Source organism: Stenella coeruleoalba (genome assembly GCF_951394435.1).
Source record: "Stenella coeruleoalba genome assembly, chromosome: X".
NCBI classification, from domain to species: Eukaryota; Metazoa; Chordata; class Mammalia; order Artiodactyla; family Delphinidae; genus Stenella; species Stenella coeruleoalba.
This window is the reverse complement of record NC_137152.1, coordinates 57743327-57767353: the sequence shown is the minus strand read 5'-3', so window position 1 is coordinate 57767353 and position 24027 is coordinate 57743327. Positions and strand designations below refer to the sequence as shown.

The 24027-nt window shown below is 34.7% G+C and overlaps 1 protein-coding gene across 2 annotated transcripts in view; it reads right to left on the bottom strand.

The window, feature by feature from the left end:
• Positions 1-6510: 6510 nt before the first annotated feature.
• The window catches only part of CHIC1 (cysteine rich hydrophobic domain 1), a 36744-nt gene continuing 19227 nt past the window's right edge, over positions 6511-24027 (bottom strand). The window contains exons 4-6 of one of the 2 annotated variants that reach the window (XM_079911690.1): positions 9524-9580; positions 9209-9268; positions 6511-7884 (exon numbers count right to left, since the gene is read on the bottom strand). In XM_079911690.1, coding sequence (XP_079767816.1) covers positions 7834-7884; positions 9209-9268; positions 9524-9580 — 168 coding nt within the window. In that variant the 3' untranslated portion in view covers positions 6511-7833. Of the gene's footprint in view, positions 7885-8819; positions 9269-9523; positions 9581-24027 lie in introns of those variants that run through there. The other variant, XM_079911689.1, reaches the window with a different exon arrangement.

The window sequence follows — 24027 nt, the reverse complement described above, 5'->3', positions numbered from 1 at the left end:
TGTGTCTGAGGACTGGTTATAGCTTAGTTTGCAACCTTGATCTAACCCAACCTCTTACCTTGGAGATGATGGATAAAATCAGGCTCACTGAGTGTCCTGATTTTTGCTAGAGGTCACTCAGGTGATAGAACAGTGATTACAACTCAGATTTATGGTAATTACAACTGAAGAATTCTCTATCTCCCAGAGAATTTCCTACATTTAGGTAAGTGAAGCATCCCATAAAGTGGTAAATGTTATTTAATGACAGATTTAAAGGCATGTGGCTTCTGCCCTCAATACTATTAAATGCAATGTAAAAGTATTTCCTACATAGCATATCCTACTCCACATCCAAGAAGTTATCAACGAAAAGTATAGATTTTTATCCATCCACATAGTAAAGTTTCAAAAAAGAATTTTTTTTTTTTTTTTTTTTTTTTTGCGGTACATGGGCCTCTCACTGTTGTGGCCTCTCCTGTTGCGGAGCACGGGCTCCGGACGCGCAGGCTCAGTGGCCATGGCTCACGGGCCCAGCCGTTCCGCGGCATGTGGGATCTTCCCGGACCGGGGCACGAACCCGTGTCCCCTGCATCAGCAGGCGGACTCTCAACCACTGCGCCACCAGGGAAGCCCCAAAAAAGAATTTTAAAACAAAACATGAAACCTCTCTGTAGGTTTAAGTGTGTCATCTCTGCTTTAACATTTTAAAATTTATAGTCTTTTTGAAATATTCAGTACAATTACCAAAGATACTGGGAAACTTCATACAGTTTTTCTTATTATGTTACATTTGCTGTTTTGCTAAATTTGCAAAAGTTTGGGATAAGTTTTTAAAAAATCTAATATTATTGCATGTTAATCACCTTGAGTAATAATAACTCAAGTAGAATGTTAACACTTGAGTGTCTTATATAGTCTGCTAACAAGAGTCAAAACTTTTGCCCCAAGTAGCTTCACATTTCAACATTTCTTGCACTAAAACATTATGCTTGGTAAGGTGGAACTCCACTTGTACTTTTATTATTTTTTTTTTTGGCGGTACGCGGGCCTGTCAGTGTTGCGGCCTCTCCCGTTGCGGAGCACAGGCTACGGACGCGCAGGCTCAGCGGCCATGGCCCACGGGCCTAGCCGCTCCGTGGCATGTGGGATCTTCCCGGACCGGGTCACGAACCCGTGTGCCCTGCATCGGCAGGCGGACTCTCAACCACTGTGCCACCAGGGAAGCCCCGTACTTTTATTTTTATAGTTCACAAGTAGGCATGCAGGGTGAACGCAAAGTTGTTTAGAAACAAATTCCTACTTAGCCAAATGCCAAACGCCGGGCACAACAAAGGCCCCCAAAGCCAACAGATAGCATGAATTACTTACAGGGTTAGACATAACACTAGCAAATGTGGGAAGGGGCAATATGCAAAACAAACATTTTAAAAGGAATCCTTAATTACTTTATAATGATGAAAGCAGGAAATGGAAGGAAGAAAGGAAGATGCACCAAAGAACACACAATTCATTAATACAGATTTGCACTTTATTGTAATTTTGCATCCTGAGATAATAAAATTTAATATCTGACAAGTGAACAACGACAGAAGCAGCAGTGAAAGTTTCAGAGAGGCAGGTATCCTTCATTTTGGCACAGCTGTATATAGGTTGAGTTCTTCCAGGGGAGTCACTCCCGAACTCAAGGGAGAAAAATGATTCATTCCACAGGCTATATAACAATACAAGATGCATGAAAGTTCTCGGCTTAAATGGACATATTCATTTTTATCCTTTTCTGGTAAAACTGTCCCAACAGGAATCCTCTGCCAAAAAGTAGAAATCCTAGGCTTTTCAAACAAATATTTCTATCAATGCCCACCTTCTAGCTACCAGGATTTCCTGTTTTTGTAGCTGAGACTCATATTTGTACGTGGCTAGTTCAAGGATGGCAAACTAGCTTGTAGGTTATATAATTTCAAACATTTGTAACTTGTTTCAAAGTCCAGGTATTAAATCAATTTTACACTATTTGCTTACTATAAAAATTAAAAACTTAAGCAAAGACCAAAGCAAACAAAATAAGCAGGAATAAAAGGAACATTTGAGAAATTATTGCCTTGACTCATCATGTTGACTTTATAAACAGAACTACTTTGAGACTCAGATATTGATATTTACTCCAATGCTAGAACATGACATTATAACACTTTCCACATCTGCGATCCTATATGTGTGTGTATGTATGATTTACACATACACACCCAGATAAATTAGCTCAGTTATATCATCCTGAAACAGAAAAAAAATGAAGACAAATTCTAACCTGAAGTTATATAGCCCAAACTAGCCAAAACACACACATACACTCTAGCATTTCATTATTTAGGGACTAGGTAAGCAACCTGTAGAGGTCAAATAATCTTGGTTCCTTTATAAAAGTGGCTCCCAACATTTTTACCATAAGGATTCCTTTATTATTCCTTCCCCATATTTTCAAGTATTTTATTTATTAAATTGCATGTAACAATAGGCTTTCTCATTTAAAAAATTAATCAAAAGCATAACCACCATTCACAGTTTCTGATCAGTGTATGATAACCAGTGTTAGAATCAAAGAAATATAAGCAAATGTGTGTAATTCAATGTCTTAGTTGGCTTGTGCAGTAGGAATATTTTGGGTAAATGTATGGTTTCTAGTATAACTTTTTGAAATACTGAAAAAGGTTCAAGAACGACCCCACTGCTATTTTCATCTGCCCCAAGTTGAGAACCATTGGTTTATATCCACATGCTTTTCCTCCCTAAATCAAGTATTAATATAACACAGTTACCCATGTTAACATATAAGGGATTAATAACAAAAATTACAAAAAGAATAGATTAACTGCAATACTCATTCTGTAAGGTGTGACTGAGAAAGAAAACATAACAACATAGACTTAAAGGACTCTATTTAGAAATTACCAAATTATGATGTACAATATATCCTTCAGTCAATTTCAAAAGCACATTAATATATGAAAAAATCCTCAATTCCCCTGTGAGGTAGGTCCAGATTATTGTCCCCACTTCCACAATGAGGACATGAGGTACAGAGGAATTAAGCAGCAGAGCTACGAATTAAACCAGAAGTGACTTGGGTTTGACTTCTATACCACTTTCCTTTCCATCTAATATTACCAATTTGTTCCAACAGATGTTTTTGAGGATATGGAACTAAATAAGACACTGAAGCAGATATTGGATAGGATATGAAACTCTTTTTCACATTAATGTCAAAGTGGGTCCTATCATATCTCCATTGTTGTCACAGCCATAATTCTTGCCCAGATACCAACTGCATATAGTCAGATTCCATGTAGGTAAAGCCCATAGATCTCATTCCTCAGTTCCTAGGGAAACTGCAATCATTCATATCACTATGGAGGGGCTGAGGTCTAGCAGGCATCAGGTTGAGTCTGTGTGATATGAACACACATCAGCTAGGAGCCAGTTGGCAAATCAAACATTTACTGTGCGCAGGGCACTGAGAGTTTCCACCAAGGGTAGTAGATTTGTGAAAAATCATTCTGAGATCCTGTAAACATTCCCTAAGGATTCCTAGAATCACAGAATGTCAGGTGACCTCTAATTTTCTGTCCAGCTCTAGGTTCAATCCCATGATTTTACAGATGAAGAGACTGACATGTAATGTAAGTGACTTGCCTGGAGCCCATTAGATCATTTCCTCATATAGTATGAATCTGACAAAGTCCACAGAAAATGGAACATATTCTCAGGCTGCCATCATAAACATGAAAAGGCTGGCTCAGAATCAGGAAAGAGAAACTGGGGGCAAGATATGGAGATGTATACATATACATACATATATATGTATCTCCTTATATTCAGTCCACATATTACATCAACAGGTATTATTAATAAAATCTATTCATTTTTTTGTGGAAAATTTTTCAATAGTTCACCATTTAAAGTAACCCAAACAATTTGACAATTGTTGCAAAATGGATTAAAGCAGAATTTTATGGGCATAAGAGGACCTAATTTCAATGAATTTGAGCATCTTATCAAATTAGCAGAAAGTATTTCCACTATGTGAAATTGCTCCAATTAAATGGGTGTATACAATTTCTATATCCCCTCAGGTCAATATAGTCAATTCTAATAAAATACTAGTTAGAGGCTTTATGTTTAAGTAGTGGGGTTTGATTTTTTAAGTGGCAATTTATATGTAAACAAAATAAAATTCTAATGAGTTTTTTAAAGCTCTCTTACATTAAAAAAAATCCCTATTTGTTTGAAGGCTTACAAATGTCATGGAATTTCACTCAAATTATGAAAAAACAAGAAAAAATTTCATTAAGATGGTAGAGTGCTAAACAGTAACACAGTTTGATTAGCTGATCAGACATTAGTGTTTACAGGTCATAATAATATGAATTGCAAGTGTGTTAAATACTTAAGTAGGTTTTGGTAGAGCTTCAAAGACATTGTTTTTCCTGAACCATGTTAAATTGCATGTTTACTAGCATTAGAATTATACTAGTTATGTAAGTGACTGACAGTCCTGTTCTGTAATATTTTCTCACTAATATATCTCATGATTGGGGGAATCCAAGGAAACAAGCTTTAAATAATAAATAGAAGAAATATAATGTACTACCAAAATATTCTTAACACTTAGCTGAAAAGGATGGCTTTAAATATAATGATTTACCAATTCATTCATTCTGCTTCCTTCAGCATAAAATGTTATCTTTATTCAAAGAAGACAAGGCACTTCTCCATCTACTTCTAACATTTAACTACAATGGTCTCTTTCCTAAATTAACATAGCAGGTAGAAGGGAACAAAAAGTAGCTGAAAAATGTTAAAGCTTATTTCATTTTATACACAATTTATGGAGGTGGAGATGCATAATGGAAAGTCAGAGAAGGAACAGTTTTAACTTGTAACCTCAAAGCTTTGTAAGGTACATGTTATTTTCTCTGGAAACATCTACGTAGGTTTCATAAAGAAATATTATGCAACAAAGAAATTCAAAATTAGCTTCTTCAATCTAAAAACAACGTCACAAAAATACTTTATTAACTTGACATGTTGTATCCTGAGGATGTAAGAAAAAAAGGTCAATGGGGGAGAAGTTAATGTCCACAGTGTACTCTGTCATTTTAGCATTCACTGCTGCCAATACCACTGAAACGAAAACAAATCCCTTAAAGGACTCCAAAATACTCAACTGCTAAACAGTCCCCTCCAAAGGAAAAGAGTTTGAAAAAGCAGTCATAGAAGAAAGAAAAAAAGAAAATTGCGTATTTTCTGAGTAGTTCAAGAAAATGAGTTGACCAGCATAATGAACAGTAAGATAATAAATTTAAGAGCTATTAGAGTAGGTTTTATTTTTTTTAAAGATTTTTTTTGATGTGGACTATTTTTTAAAATCTTTATTGAATTTGTTACAATATTGCTTCTGTTTTATGTTTTAGTTTTTTGGCTGCGAGGCATGTGGGATCTTAGCTCTGCAACCAGGGATCGAACCCACACCCCCTATATTGAAAGGCGAACTCTTAACCACTGGACCACCAGGGAAGTACCCTACAGGAGGTTCTAAAATTAAGTTTACACATGCTGGTAAATGCTTTTTATGATAAATACTACTGTAACTTGAATTATATACTCTGTCACCTCCAGATGCACTCTATTTCTGTCTCATTATTTGTTTTATGGAAACAATTCACTACTTCCCGCTATTCTTTGAGCAAAACAAGTGTGATTTATACATGGCAGAAAAAGTTACTATGACCATCATATGGCCAAATTCTAAGTTTACAGGAAAAAATGAGATTATAAGGGTTGACACTTAAAAGTAATTATTCTATCAGTGATAATTAGAAATTCTGTACTATGCTAGAAATCAATTTTGGTATTAAACTGTCACAGTTTGAAGCATAAACCTGATGATACTAGCTGGAACATAAACCATAGATACAATTTTTCCCTGACCTTATCTAGAAAACAAGACATTTGGTATGCATTTTCAGAGGTTTCCACTTTGTCTATAAAAATACACCTTCAGTTTTGCAGCAGACAGACAAATGATTTTTGCAGGCACACACAATATATTAAAAGTTAGAGATTCTGGGTATGGGGGTAATAATGGGGTCCTACAGAGGGAGGTGGAAAAGTGTTTGCACAAAAAATTACAGTCACATATCAAATAGTATCTTTTTCCCCCCCCTCTTCTTTTACTGGTCTAGGACTGTGGATTTCAAATTAGGCACAAATTTTAAAAGTGGCTTTAAAAGGCTTGACCTTGTATGAAGAAATGATTGTTCTCTTTACTGGGATGAATGTTTGCCTTAAAAAGTTAACTAAAAGCAATTAAGACTAAGATGATAAATAAAATATTCAGTCCCAGATACTTTATTTTTAGCACTAAGAATTACAAATAATGCCTATATACAGGCACAAATTTGAAGTTGAATTAATGCAATGTAAAGCTTTCATTATGTTAAAAATTCAAATCTAGAAGAATTGGAGGGTGGTGCTCTCATAATAATGTGAAGAGAAATAGAGAAATATGCACATACCAATGAAAAGGCAACGTGTGGCTAATTTATAAACTAAAATACTTTTGTCTAAATACTTATCTTTCCTCATTAATAATATCCAAATGTTCACAAAGGATCCTCAAAAAGAGGATTAAGAGTATTTAATCAATTATGAATCAGCCACTTTAGGTACAGCTTTTCAATTAGCTCTCTCTCTTTCTCAAAGTAGATTATCATAACTCCAGAAAGGGGTTAGCAGTGGCTTTCATGGGGGGCGGGTCTAGACACCTCCTAAGATGTCTGAAATCTTGAAACATTCCTTAAAGGTCATAATTGTGTGTATTTCCAAATGAAGGAAAGGATACATAAAGAGAAATAAATGAGGAGACTGAGGCTATGAAATGTGTCAGATGTCAAATGAATTCTTTTGGGGGTGGGAGTAGAGGACAAAATGGGATTTACTGAATTAAATGGAAAAAATAAGGTTCTTGGTTTCAGGTGCAATGCAGATCTCAGACAATGATTTCAATTTTAATCCACTCATTACAAAGGGCAACCCTGCCCACACCTGAAATTTTTAACATACTTATTATGGCTTTGCCATAAAACAGCATGTTAACAGTCTCTACATTCAAAAGGATGCTTGCAAACTTCATTCATATTAAAATCTACGCAGAATCGTTGGCAATACATTAAGAGTTACATTACATTCTGTAAACCATGGCATACCACATTTTACATTACGCAAAGAGACAATATTTACAAGTCTTAAGGAGTTTAAATATTTTATCCACTAACATAAGTGATAATTTAGCAAAGTGCAGGACAAAACCAGTGCTATTAATTACATGTCCTTTAAAAGCAGGTAAGAGTAAAACCATTTCTAGAAGCTACCAAAAGCTTATTTATGTATGTCCAGTAAGGGATTACAGAGCATTAAGTAGCCTAGAAAAATGATGCATATTTAGAAACAGTGAGTATGAAAATTATAAGGCAGCATGCTCAGAACATGTTTTTGTTTTTTAAACACCAGCACTGATGTTTATTTTTAGTGGCAATATATATATATATACATATATGTATGTGTGTGTGTGTATTTATTTAAAAATTGACAGTGCAAAACACAAGCCTCATTTAACAAAAAAGATGTGCAAAATTTCTTCTTAAACCAACACAAATGAAAGTGTGAGGAGAATATTCTACCATTATAAAGAATAAGTTGAACACAGCAAAGGAGACCATCTTCATTCCAAAATCATCTACAAGGCACTAAGGGTAGGAAATGACAGGTAATACAGAAGTGACTGAATAAAATCCCTCAGTCAGGTCGGAATATGGGATATTTTGGTAAGAATTCTATTAGTATTACCTGTAAAATAAAAATAAACAAGAATATATTGACAAAATAATTTTCATTTACTATAAATTATATATAACCCAGAGAGTATATAATCATTTTTCACAGGCCTATATTTTGATCCTGTACTATAAAGCAAGTGAAATATAGAAAACAGTTACAAAAGGAACTTACCACAAATTATCATTAGACTGGCAATTAAACTGGAAAACATAATTACTTACTGTAGCTAACAGCTTTTATCACCTGATTTACAGTAACTGTTTAGGTGCAGAAAAGCAAACCCTATTACATTTTAATGTCTTTCCCATCTTCCCTCAATCCCCCCCTTTCTTTTTTAGCAAAGTCGAAGGGATTAAAATTTTGTTACATGGATTAGAAGAAATACCTTTATATATATTACGTCCCTCTATTTTTTCAATTAAAGCAGCTAATATCGGTTGAGTATTACTATCTTTTAGAAGTTTTTTGTAAAAAATAATAAAGTGTTCAAGTGGATTAAAACATTTTAATTTAAAACAGGTTTGGAAATATAATAATAAAAACTTAAGATGTTTATAAATTTATATAAACTTACAATAGTTTATATAAGATTTTACCTATAGAGAATTTTAGATTTGTGGTCATTTGCACATTTTCCCCAAAACTATTCAAAGTAGAGAAAGATACATAATAATCCTTATTTATGAAATAGAAATGGAATGTTTATTATTAAATATATACTATATGTATATAAAAGCTTGTACATGTAAATACTACATGTATTTAAAGCTTGGATAAATTTCATATTCTTTTGAATGTTAATGATGCTGAATTTGTCACTTTGGTTATACGTGGATTTATGCTTTATGACTAAGATTGCATAGCTTTTAGCAAAAAAAAAAAAATTAGGATCTATAGTTTCTTCACTGAAAGCTAAATATCAGCTAAGAAAAAAAGCCAGGGAAAGGAATCCAGAATTCAGAAGTCAATTCCTATTTTATGTAAGTTTTGACAAGATTACATTTAGAAATATTTTGTTCAGCAGCAGCTGTGCCCATCACCATATGCGATGGTTTGCATGTATGTTAAAAAGAAGATTAAGGTTATGCAGTGTTTTCATCTGAGCATACTAGCTAAGATTTTTCTAAGATCTAAATAATTGTCAGCTTTCAAGATATTTTATGTTGGCTACAAATCTAAAAAAGGTGAAAGGAAACCTCTATGTTCCAAATGACAAAAGTCCAAGCTGAGGAGGAAAAAGGTAGAAAGAAGATTTGACAAATGATAAATATAGTACAACGTAACATTCAGGATGGAATCCAAAAAATATAATTAAAGGTAACTGCATACTTACATACTCCATCATATTGCTAGTTTCACATTTCCTTTTAGTCAACTTCCAGTGCAAAGCAAGCTAAGAAAGTAAAGTTTGTTAAGAATTTTGATAGCAATTTACACTAATTATTACCTACACATTTGAATAAATCGCCGAACAATAATCCAGGAATAAGATACAAAACATTGCATTTAAAAATACTTTGTAAAGGGTATATATTAAAAATTGAGTATTAGTTCTCTAATCCATGCTTTTGTGGCCTGAAAAATTCCCATTTTTTCAATTTATTAATGGAAGTATGAATGGGACACTTACTTGCTTAAACTTTCTTACCTTGTGATATAATCTGTTATTTTCCCACTCTAACAACTTCTGAATTGATCTTCTGGTCTAAGAGAAAGAATCAAGACTTTGTTACAAGATGAATTGAAGAGCTTTGTAAACTATGTGTATCTATATTCTTCTGCTTACTTGTAAGATCCCATTATTCTCTCCTCTTGTTTTTCTTTTCAAAATGAAATATGTACAAATTACTCTGTTGTGAGTCCATTCACTGGACTATTATAAAAACATTACCAGGGGCTTCCCTGGTGGCGCAGTGGTTGAGAGTCCACCTGCCGATCAGGGGACACGGGTTTGTACCCCGGTCTGGGAGGATCCCACATGCTACAGAGCGGCTAGGCCTGTGAGCCATGGCCGCTGAGCCTGTGCATCTGGAGCCTGGGCTCTGCAACGGGAGAGGCCGCGACGGTGAGAGGCCCGTGTACCACAAAAAAAACCCAAAAAACAAAACAAAAAAAACATTACCAGTACTCCTAGTAGTCCATTTATGAACCTAAATCTAGATTTTCATATACCTTTTCACAGGGTTACTTTTTTAATATACATGTAATATGCCAAGCTAATCTGATTACTCATAGAAAATTTTCCTATCAGAGCTCTAAGCACAACACCTGGCAAATAGCAGTCAGTCAATGTCTACAGGTTGAATAAAACAAGCCAACATATATCAGAATTTCCACTGAAAAGAAATATAAAAACAGCCAGTAGGAAAACTTGTATTTAGAGGAAAAACTATAAACAACAGAAGCAGCACTGTAGTAAACAGGAGGACAGAGGACAAGTTTCTCCATCTGGAGTGCATATATTTTGCAAGGAGTAAGAAAAGTTTGCAAAACCTTCAAAAACATTAAAATTAAGGATTGTTAGGCATTTTTGATTTTTAAGAAAGGGGTTATAAGGTTTCTGATAAAAAAGGCTAGTAGGCATTGTTAAATTTTAAAACTACTCGTTAAAATTAAATGATTTACAAACAGACTATATCTGACATGATTTCCAAAGCACCAACAGAAGAAACTATTCTAACTGTTCAACCACATAAGTTAACAATGACAATTGTATTCAGCTCATCTCCAGTGGGCCAGATCAGCAACAATGCCAGTTAAAGTATACTACTGGGCCACTGTACTTGATACAATCTCTCTAAACAAAATCAGATGGGTAACAAATAAGGAAATTGAATGAGTAGTTATAAATCTTTCCACAAAGAAAACCCCAGGCCCGATGGCTTCAATGATGAATTCTACCAAACAGTTAAAGAAGAAATAATACTATGAATATAAATGCAAAATTCTCAACAAAACACTAGCAATCATTATATCATGACCAAGTGGAATTTATCCTAGGAACACAAAAACAAAATGATGTAATACATTATATTAATAGAATAAAGAACAAAACCCACATGATCATCTTCATAAATTTAGAAAAGGCAATGGACAAAATACAGTACTCATTCATGATAAAAATCCTAAAAAAAACCTAGGAATAAAAGGGAACTTCCACAACCTAATAAAGGGCATCTATGAAAAACCTTCCGTTAACATCACACTAAATGGAGAGAGACTAAATATTTTCTTCCTAATATTAGGAACAAGATAAGGATATCTCCTCCCACTACTTTTATTCAACATTGTCCTAGATGTTATAGCCAGGGCAATTAGACAAAATAATAAATAAAAGGCATCCAAATTGGAAAAGGAAAAGTGAAACCATCTCCATTTGCAGACAACATGATCTTATATAGAGAAAATTCTAAGGAATCCACTAAAGCACTACTAGAACTAATAAATAAGTTCAGCAAATTTGCAAGAAACAAGATTGTGGTAGGTAGAATTCTGGCCTCCATGATCTTCACCTCCTGGAATTACACCTGTGAATGTTACATTACATTACAAAAGGGACATTGCTGATATAATTAAAGTTACTAGTCATTTGGCTTTAAAATAGGGAGATTATTTCAGATTATTTTGGCAGACCCAGTGTAATCTCATAAGCCCTTAAAAGCAGAGAATTTTTTTCTGGCTGATGGAAGAATAGTCAGAGGGGTTTGAAACACAAGAAGTACTCAAACCACCATTGTTGGCTTTAAGATGGAAAGGTCACATAGAAAGTCTAAGGAAGAAATGATTTCTGCCAAAACCTGAATGAGCTTGGGAGTAAATTATTTCCCAGAATCTCCAGAAAGGAATGCAGCCCTGCCAGCACCTTGATTTTGGCCTTGTGAGATCCTAATAAGAGAACACAATTGAGCCAGCCACACTGTACCGAGACTTCTGACTGTGAAATAAAAGGGTGTTGTTTTAAGCCATTAAGTTTGTGGAAATTTGTTACGCTAGATAGAAAAGTAATACAAGGTTCAACATATACAAATAAATTTTATTTCTATGTACAAGCAAGGAACAATCTGAAAATGAAAGTAAAAGATCAATTCCATTCACAATAGATTTTTTCTTTTTATATGTTAATCCCATTCTCCTAATTTATTCCTATTCACACAGATTTAAGAATAAAATATTTAAGAATAACTTTAACAAGAGAAGTATAAGATGTGTAGACTGAAAACTAAAAAACACTGCTAAAGGGAATTCTTGGTGGTCCAGTGGTTAGGACTCTGTGCTTCCACTGCCGGGGGTCCAGGCTTGATCCCTGGTCATTGCTAAAATAAATTAAAGAAGAGGTAAATAAATGGAAAATATCCCATATGTATTCATGAATTATAAGACTCATGTAATAGCATTTACAACATATGGTGATGGGAAAATTGGATATCCAAAAGAAAAATGATAAATTGGACTCCTATCTCACACCATACACAAAAACTAACTCAAAATGGATCAAAGACTGAATCATAAGAAATTAAACTTTAAAACAACTAGAAGAAAGCACAGGAGTACACCTCTGTAATCTTGAGTTAGGCAAAGCCCTCTTAGATATGATGTAAGAGGCACAAGCAAGAAAATTTTAAGAGATAAGTTTGACTTAATCAAATTAAAAGTTTTGTGTGTCAAAGATACCATCAAGATAGTAAGAACCCATCCAGAATGCCAATGTGAGGACCTTATGAAAGTCTCTTCCCTGGAGAGACAACTATTAAATTTGTCAGTATTAGTAAGTACAATCATTCAAATGTTCCAGAGATTGATCAAAGGGTTTACAACAGACTGAGAAGTATTCATTCAACAAAATCTATTGAAAATAAGTAAGAACAGTGGGAAGCCTTGGTATTAGAGCTAGGCACTATACTCATATCCACAGCTCTGCCTTGTGGAAGAACTGTTTAAGCAAGCTTGGGAGCTGAGTGTCAGGCAGTTCCCAAATCTCCCAGATACTTAGAGTGGAACGGCTCTTCTGGGTAGTTTTGGCAGATGGTGAAAATAGGCAGATCCCATTTTCCACAGCTCTGTGTTATAGAATGCCTATATCAAGTGGGTGGTGGCAGCAGGGCAGCACCCATTTCCCTACCTACAACTTCTGCAAAATAGGCAGCACAGTTGGTGAAGAATGCAGCCCCCCTTTTTGGCACACATCCATATCGTGGGAGAGCTGTTATAGTTGGTTTGACAACTGAGTGGCAGTTCTTACCTTTCCAGCTTCCTAGGGCAGATATATTCTCGGTTGATTTGACAGATGGGGAATATTAGCAGACCCCACTCTCCCTGGTTTTAGGTTAAAAAAATATCCACAACTAACATCATACTAAATGGTGAAAGACTGTAAGCTTTTTCCTCTAAGACATGCCCATGCTTGCCACTTCTATTCAACATATTACTGGAAATTCTAGACAGAGCAATTAAGCAAGCAAAGAAATAAAAGGCATCCAAATAAAAAGGAAGAATTATCTCTCTTTGCAGGTGACATTATCTTATGTGCAGAAAACCTTAAAGAATCCACAAAAAATCCTGTTAGAGTTGATGAACAAATTCAGGAACATTTCAGGATATGAAATCAACATGCAAAATTCAGTTGCACTTCTATACAAGAACAGCAAACAATTCAAAAGAGAAATTAAGAAAACAATTACATTTCCAATAGTTTCAAAAAGAATAAAATACTTAATAAATTTAAGCAAGGAGGCAAAAGACTTGTACACATAAAGTTACAAAATGATGCTACAAGAAATTAAAGACCTAAATAAATGCAAAGAATCCTGTGTTCATGGACTGGAAGACTTAATATTGTTAAGATGACAATATCATCCAAAATGATCACAGATTCAATGCAATCCTTATCAGAATCCCAGTGACTTTTTCTATAGAAATAGAAAAATCCATCTTAAAATTCATATGGAATCCCAAGAGACTCCTATTAGCCAAAAAAATCTTGAAAATGAGAAACAAATATGAAGGACTCACATTTCCTGATTTCAAAACTTACTAAAAAGCAACAATAACCAAAAAGAATATGGTACTTGCATAAAGACATATAGACCAATGGAATAGCACAGAGAGCCCAGAAATAAACCCTCGAATATCCACAACAGATTTTTTTAAATAAAATATTCTTTTTAAAAAAAATTTACTTTATTTATTTTTGGCTGGGTTGGGTCTTCGTTGCTGCACGCAGGCTTTCTCTAGTTGTGGAGAGCAGGGGCTACTCTTTGTTGCGGTGTGTGGGCTTCTCATTGCTGTGGCTTCTCTTGTTGCAGAGCACAGGCCCTAGGCACACAGGCTTCAGTAGTTGCAGCACGTGGTCTCAGTAGTTGTGGCTCAGGGGCTCTAGAGCACAGGCTCAGTAGTTGTGGCACACAGGCTTAGTTGCTCCGTGGCATGTGGGATCCTCCCAGACCAGGGCTCGAACCCAGGTCACCTGCATTGGCAGGCAGACTCCCAACCACTGCACCACCAGGGAAGTCCTCCACGACAGATTTTTGACCAGAGTACCAACCATTCAATGGGGAAAAAGGACTTTTCAATAAATATTGCAAGGAAAACTGGATATCCATATGCAAAAGAATTAAGTTGGATCCTAAATTTATGCCATATGCAAAAATTAACTCAAAATGGATCAAAGAACTAAACATAGGAGTGACGACCATAAAAGTCTTAGAAGAAAACATAGGAGACAGTCTTCATGACACTGGATTTTGCAGTTATTTCTTACATATGACAATGAAAGTCCAGGCAAAAAGGGGAGAATAGTTTAACTGAACTTCATCAAAATGAACATCTTTTATGCATCAAATGACACTGTCAATAGAGTGTGAAGAAAATCTAGAGGATGGCAGAAAATATTTGCAAATCACATATCTGATAAGGAATTAATAACGAGAATATATATAAAACACCCACAACTCAACAATAAATAAACAAACAAGCTAGTTACAAAATGGGCAAAGTAATATACAAATACCCTAACCTAATATACAAAGGGCCAATAAGCAAATGTAAAAATGCTCAACACCACTAGTCATTAGAGAAATACAAATCAAAACCACAATGAGATATCACTTCATACTCATTAGGGTGGTTATTATCAATAAAATGGAAAATAATGAATGTTGGTGAGGATCTAGAGAAACTGGAAACCTTGTGTACAATTTACTAGAGTAGAAATGCAGGAGAGGAAAACTTTGTGGGAACTAGGACTAGGATAGCAATACCTGAACTTAAACTGATGAACTGTTGGAAGCTCAGTGGGACAAGTTTGAGAGTTCAAAATTCCAAAGGGGCCCAGTCTTGGCAGAGACTCCCACACTTTTATGACTTTTATTACCAGAAGCCCTATCAGGTTCTCACAGTGATTTCAGAAAAATCCCCTCATCTTCTGGCAGGAGAAAGGGAAGAAGAGTCATGTTTAAATATGCCCAGAACATTCTGTTCTTCTTAACAAAGCCTGCTCTCAAGAGAAACTATTGTACCAGAGCCTAACCTACTGGGGTATTACCAGAGCCCAACCAATCTTGGAGAAGGGAAATACACAATTCTAGAACCCTCTAGCTTTCCTGTCCCATGTAAAGGGGAAAACAAAACAAAACAAAATTGAGAAGCACTTGTGTAGAGCACAGCCCAGGAACACAGGCTAAATAAAAACCTTAAGCCTAATCACAATACTATAGAACACTTCTAGTCCCCCAGCACCTTGCCACTACATCAATAAGGCTTCTGTATTATAATATAAGGAATACAACTGAAAGAACTGTGCATCTCAGATGATATCTAAGAAGTCTATAGGGAAATCCAAGGAAAATAGGCCAGACAAAATCAAGGACGCCAAGGAACGTTTAGCCTTCAATTTCCAACAGCTACAGCAAACAGTAAACACAGCCAAATGAAATAAAACCTCACTTTAAAGGCCTATTTACCTCAGTTCCTTTCACTAGTGCATCATGTGTAGTTTTCAAACAAAAATTAGAAGTCATACTAAAAGACAAAAAAAGTTTGAAAAGGCAGAGCAAGAATCAGAACCAGACTCAGAAATGGCAGAGATGTAGAAATGATCAGACTGGGAATACAAATAAACTATGATAAATATACTACTTGCTCTTATGAAAAAAGTGGACAACATGAAAGAATAGATGGATAATGTTAGCAGAGAAATGGAAACTGTAGGAAAAATATCAAAAGGAAATGGTAGAAAGCCAAAATATCATAACAGAAATGAAGAATGCCTTTGATGGGCTCATCAATGACTGGACATGGCTGAGGAAACCATCAATGAAGATTGAAGAAATATCAGTAGAAACTTCCAAAACTAAAAGAAAAAAAAGAAAAAAGAACAGAATATCTAAGAACTATGGGACAATTACAAAAGGGGCAAAAGACCCATAATAGAAATATCAGAAGGTAAAGAGAGAAAGGAGTCGAGGAAATATTTAAAGCAATAATGACAACAGAATCCCCCCAAATTAATGAAAGGCATCAAACTCATAGATTGAAAAAGCTCAGAGAATACAAAACTGGATAAATACCCACAAATCTACACTTAGTTATCTCATATTCAAACTGCAGAAGATCAAGGAAAAATCTTGAAAGAAGCCAGAGGGGAAAAATACCTTACATATAAAGGAGCAAGGATAAGAGTTGTATCAGACATCTCCTTAGAAACTATGCAAGCCAAGAAAAGAATGGAATGAAATATTTAAAATGTTAAAAGAAAAGTACTACCAACCCGGAATTCCATCCGTACCCAGCAAAATTGTCCTTCAAAGATGAAGGAGAAATAAAGACTTTCTTAGATGAAAAATTGAGGGAATTTGTCACCCATAGACCCACCTTGCAAGAAATGTTAAAATAAGTTCTTTAGAAAGAAGTAAAATGCTACAGATAAGAAACCTGGATCTATATAAAGGAAGAGTGTTAGAGAAGGAATAAATGAAGGCAAAATAAAATCTTTTATTTCTTCTATTCTCAACTGATCTAATGGGTAACAGTTTGTTAATAAAAATAATGTATTCCATGATTACGGTTTATGGATAAGTAATATGAATGGCAACAATGTTATAAGGAAGGGATGGGGGTAGGAATTATAAATATTCTGTAATAATGTAATTATTCTACCTGGGAAGTGGTATTGTGTTATTTGAAAGTGGACCTGGATTAGTTGTGTATGTATATATATTGCAAACTCTCTTTAGTGGGCAACTACTAAAAATATTAAAAAGTAGGATTATTGATATACTAAGGGAAGATAAAAAATGGTGTCATATAAAAATACTTAATTAGAACCAGAGAAGACAGAAAAAGACTGTAAGATAAAAATAGGAATAAAGAACAAGAGTAATGAATAGAAAACAGTAACAAACATGGTAAATATTAATAAAATTATATCAATAATTACTTTAAACATCAAAGGTATAAATACATCAATTAAAAAACAGATTGTCAGAATGGATCAAAAAATAAGACAACTACGTGCTGTCTACAAGAAACCTACTTTAAATATAAAGACTAAAAGTAAAAGAATGGAGAAAGATATACCATAGTAACATAGTAACAATAATCAAAGGAAATCACTTTAGTAATTTTATTTTTTTATTTTTTATTTTTTTTTTTGCAGTACGCGGGCCTCTCACTGTTGTGGCCTCTCCCATTGCAGAGCACAGGCTCCAGAAGTGCAGGCTCAGCAGCCATGGCTCACGGGCCCAGCCACTCTGCGGCATGTGGGATCTTCCCAGACCGGGGCACAAACCCATGTCCCCTGCATCGGCAGGTGGACTCTCAACCACTGCACCACCAGGGAAGCCCCACTTTAGTAATTTTAGACAAAGCAGACTTCAGAGTAAGGAAAATTATCAGACATAAAGAGAGGTATTACATAATGATAAAGGGTCAATTTTCCAAGACATAACGATTCTTAATGTATATATGCCTAACAAAAGAGCATCAAACTATGTGAGGCAAAAATTGACAGAACTTCAAGGAGAAATAGAGGAGTTGACTATATAGTTGGCGACCTCAACAGCCCTCTATCAGAAATAGATCAAGTAGGCAGAAAGTTGGTAAAGACACAGATGAACTCAACAGCACCATTGATCTACTGGATATAACTGACATCTACAGATGACTTCATCTTACAACAGCAAATGACAGATTATCCTCAAGTTGATGTGGAACATATACCAAGACAGACCACATTCTGGGTCATAAAACACATCTTAACAAATTTCAAAGAACAGAAATCATACAATGTATGCTCTCAGACCACAATGGAATTAAACCAGAAATCAACAACAGAAAGATAGCTGGAAAATCCCCAAAACACTTGGAGATTAAACAGCACACTTCTATAACACATGACTCAGGAAGAAATCTCAAGAGAAATTTAAAAATATTTTGAACTAAATGTAAATGAAAGCAAAACTTATCAAAATTTGTGGGATACAGTTAAAGCAGTAGCATTGAATGCATAGAGTAGGAAAGAAGAAATACCTTAAATCAATCATATATGCTTGCACTTTAGGTAAAAAAAGAGCAAATTAAATCTAAAGTAAGAAGAAAAGAAATAATAAAAATTAGAGTAGAAATCAATGAAACTGATAATGGGACTTCAATAGAGAAAATCAACAAAATAAATAACTGGTTCTTTGAAAAGTTCAGTAAAATTAATACACCTCTAGTCAGGTTAACTAAGAAAAAAAGAGAGGAGACAAAAATGTTACAAAGTTTCAGAAATGAAATAGGGGTTATCACTACTGATGCTATGGACATTAAAAGGATAATACAGGAATATTATTAACAACTCTATGCCCATGAATTTGATAAGCTAGATGAAAAGGACTGATTATGTGAAAGACACAGTCTACTAAAACCCACACAAGGAGAAATAGACAATCTGGATAGGCCTATATCTATTAAAGAAATTGAGTCAATAATTAATAACCTCCCCAAGTAGAAAGTACCATGACCAGATGGGTTCAAACATTTAAGGAAGATATTATACCAGTTCTCTACAATCTATTCCAGAAAACAGAAGCAGAGGGAGTATTTCCTAATTCATTCTATGAGGCCAGTATTACCCTAATACCAGAACCAGACATAGGTATTATATGAAAAGAAAACTGCAGATCAGTATTTTTCGTGAACATAGATGCAAAAACCTGTATAAAACATTAGCAAAGAAATACAACAATGTGTATACTACAATAAGTAGGGTTTATCTCAGGTATGCAAATCTGGTTCATCATTCAAAAATCAATTAATATGTAAGCCATCACATCAACAGGCTAAAAAAGAAAAATCACATAATCATATCAATAGATGCAGAAAAAACATCTGACAAAATCCAACACTCATTCATGATAAAAACTCTCGGCAAACTAGGATGGGGGAACTTCTTCAAGTTGATAAAGAACATCTTACAAAAAACCTACAGTTAACATCATACTTGATGGTGAGAAACTCAGTTTCCCACTAAGATCAGGAACAAGGCAAGGATATTCCCTCTCACCATTACTTTTCAACATCATTCTGAAAGTCCTAGATAATGCAATAAGACAAGAAAAAGAAAATAAAAGGTGTATATACCGAGAAAGAAGAAACAAAATTATCTTACTTCATAGATGACATGATTGTCTATGTAGAAAATCCTGAAAAATCAAAAGAACTCCTTGAATTAATAAGCAATTATAGAAAGGTTGCAGGATACAAAGTATATTGGTATATATGATGATAGATTGGTATACATGATGGATACATGTCATTATACATTTGCCAAAACCCATAGAATGTACAACATAAAGAGTGAACTCTAATGTAAACTAAGGACTTCAGTTAATAATAATGTGTCAATATTGGCTCATCAGTTTTAACAATTATACTTCGATAGAGCAAGATGTTAATAATAGGGAAAACTGGGGGTTGACTGAGGGAGATATATGGGAACTCTTTTTTTCTCAATTTTTTTCTGTAAACCTAAAATTGTTCAAAAAATAGGCTATTAATTAAAATATTATAAATAAAAAGTAAAGATGAAATGAAGATACTCTTAGATAAAAACTGAGAGGATCCAGTCCCTGCAGACCTACCATATAAGAAATATTATGGGAAGTTCTTCAGGCTGAAACCAAGGTACGTCAGGTATTATTTTGAGTCCACACACAGGAAATGATACACTGAGAAGCTCAATGAACTCCAAGTAGGATAAACTGAAAGAGACCCATACTGAGAGAAACTATATTCAAACCTTTGAAAGCCAAAAACAAGAAGAAAACTCTTGAAAGCCGCAACAGAGAAGCAACTTGTTATGTACAAAGAGATACTCAATAGGATTAACAGCCAATTTCATATCAGCAACCATAAGGTTCAGAAGCAGTGGGATGACATATTTAAAGTGCTAAAAAGAAAAAAAACCCTGTCATCCAAGATTTCTATACTTGGCGAAACTATCCTTTCAAAAAAAGGAGAAATTAAGACATTCCCAGGTAAGCACTGAGGGAGTTCACTGCTATTAGAATTGCCTGTAAGAAATGCTGAAAAGAGTCCTTCAGGCTGAAATGAAAGAACACTGGACAATAACTCAAGCAACATGATAAAGTAAAGAACACTAGTAAAAGTAACTGCATAAATAAATATAAAAGCCAAAATTGTTCTCTTTTTGTTTTGGAACTTCTATTTTCTTCCTATATAATCTAAAAGACAAATGTATAAAATGATAATTATAAATCTATGTTAATGGACACACAATATATAAGATGTAATTTGTGATAAAACATATATGGGGAGGCATGTAGATGCACAGGAGCAGAATCTGTATATTACTGAAGTTAAAGTGGTATTATTAATTCAAACTAGTGTGTTACAAGTTTAAGATATTAATTATAATCCCAAGGGTAGCAACTAAGAAAATAGCTAAAAATATATACAAAAGAAATGAAAAGGCACATGGTGCACTACAAAAATCAATTAAATATAAAATAGGGAAGTAATGGAGTTGTTTTCCAGCTCCATTATCAGAAATGACAAAAGACAAAATGGCAAAAGTCCTCCCTTATCTGTTACAGACTGAATTATGTTCTCCCAAAATTCATATATTCAAGTGTCACAACCACCAGTACCTGAGAATGTGACCTTATTTGGAGATATGGTTTTTAAAGTGGTAATTAAGCTAAAATGAGATGATCAGAGTATGCCCTAATCCAGTATGACTGGTGTCCTAGTAAGAAGAGATTAGGACACAGACATATATAGAGGGAAGGCCAGGTGAAGACCCAGGGAGAAAAATGGCCATCTACAAGCCAATGGGAGAAACCTCAGAAAAAATACATCAACTTTCCCAACACTTTGACCTCAGACTTACAGCCTCTAGGACTGTGAGAAAATACATTTCTCTTGGCTAAACCACCTAGTCTGTAGTACTTAATTAAGGCAGCCCTGGCAAACTAATATATTATCATCAATCATTTTAAAGGCAAATAGATTAAACTCTCAATTAAAAGGGAGAGATTTGCAGAATGGATTTAAAAACACGATCCATTTAAAGACCTAAATGTTAAGACCCGGACACTATAAAACTCTTTAGAGGAAAACATAGGAAGAACACTCTGACATAAATCACAGCAAGACCTTTTCTGACTCACCTCCTACAGTAATGGAAATAAAAACAGAAATAAACAAATGGGACCTAATGAAACTTAAAAGCTTTTGCACAGCAAAGGAAACCATGAACAAGATGAAAAGACAACCCTCAGAATGGGAGAAAATAGTTGCAAACCAATCTATGGACAAAGGATTAATCTCCAAAATATACAAACAGCTCATACAGTTCAATATCAAAAAACAAACAACCCAATCAAAAAATGGGCAGAAGACCTAAATAGACATTTCTCCAAAGAAGACATACAGATGGCCAAGAGGAATATGAAAAGATGCTCAACATCACTAATTATTAGAGACATGCAAATCAAAACTACAATGAGATATCACCTCACACCAGTCAGAATGGGCATCATCAGAAAATCTACAAACAACAAATGCTGGAGAGGGTGTGGAGAAAAGGGAACCCTCTTACACTCTTGACTGGAATGTAAATTGATACAGCCACTATGGAGAACAGTAGGGAGATCCTTAAAAAACTAAACATAGAATTACCATATGACCCAGCAATCCCACTACTGGGCATATACCCAGAGAAAACCATAATTCAAAAAGACACATGCACTGCAATGCTCACTGCAGCACTATTTACAATAGCCAGGTCATGGAAGCAACCTAAATGTCCATCAACAGAGGAATGGGTAAAGAAGATGTGGTACATGTATACAATGGAATATTACTCAGCCATAAAAAGGAATGAAATTGGGTCATTTGTAGAGATGTGGATGGACTTAGACAGTGTCATACAGAGTGAAGTAAGTCAGAAAGAGAAAAATGAATACCGTATGCTAACACATATATGTGGAATCTAGAAAAACAGTACAGATGAACCAGTTTGCAAGGCAGAAATACAGACACAGATGTAGAGAACAAACGTATGGACACCAAGATGGGGAAGGGGGGATGGGATGAATTGGGAGATTGGGATTGACATATTTACACTAATATGTATAAAATAGATAACTAATGAGAACCTGCTGTATAGCACAGAGAACTCTGTCTACTTCACTTTGCTATACAGTAGAAACTAACACAACGTTGTAAAACAACTACATCCCAATAAAAAAAGAAAAAATATCTTAACATAACATGGTAACACAAAAACAAAAAAACAAACAAACAAAAAAATATGATCCATGAGTCTACATGAGACTCAGTTTAGATTCAAAGACACAAGTAGGTTGAAAGTGAGAGGACAGAAAAAGATTTTCCATGTAAATAGTAACCAGAAAAAGAGCTGGGATAGATGATATCAGACAAAATAGATTTTAAGTAAGAAAAAATGTTACAAGAGAAAAAGATGGACACTATATGTCTTAATATGCTCAGGCTACTATGACAAAAGACCATATTCTAGGTGGCTTCAACAACAGTTCCGGAGTATCGAAGTCTTAGATCAGTGTGTCAGCATGGTTTGTTGGGTTCTGGTGGAAGCCCTTTTCCTCATAGAAGAACAACTTATAGTTGTCTATAAGTTCCTTATAGACAACTTCCTTGTTGCTCACACAGTAGAGAGATAGAGAGCAAGCTCTCTATTTTTTTCTTATAAGGGCACTAATTCCACCATGAGGACCCCACCCTCATGACTTCATCTAAACCTAAGTACCTCCCAAAGGCCAAAATACCAACCACCCCCAAATACCATCATATTAGAGGGGAGGGCTGCAACATATGACTTTTGAGGGAACACAAACATTAATTCCCTAACAATATATATTGATGAAAATATAAATCTTTCAAGAAGAAATGACAATGATAAATATATACACAACTAGCAACAGACCTGCAAAATACATGAAGCAGAAACTGACAAATCTGAAGGGAGAAATAGATATTTCTACAATAATAGGACTTTAATACTCCACTTTCAATAATGGATAGAACAACTTTGCAGAGCAGTAAAGAAAGGCAGGACTTGAACAACACTGTCAACCAACTAGATCTAACAGACATATACAGAACCCTCCACCCCACAACAATATAATACAAATTTATTCTTAAGTATACATGGAGTATTCTCCAGGATAGGCCATATGTTATGCCACTAAACAAGCCTCAATAAATAAAAAAAGATTAAAACCATACAAAGTATCTTCTCCAATAACAATGGAATGAAATTAGAAATCATAAGGAAAACAACATTATGTTCATGTTGTAAGACTGAGATAACAGTCCCTTCCCTCTGAACATCCCTCTCAGTTTAGCAAATGTTATAGCAAAAAAGGTAAATGTTAAAAGTAATATCAAATTTAAGGATGGTGGCAGGATTAGGCCTGAAAATTGACTATAATAACACAGTGGTAAATGTAAGAATGGGTAAACAAAGACCTTCATTTCATATGTCATGTAAGCTTAGAATCCTACCAGAGCCAAGAGAGACTAAGAGCAGCTCAGGGCATTCTGGTCTGTATTTCTTTTCTTTCAACTAATTTGCTGGAAAAAAATGTCCATGACGTATACTGGCCA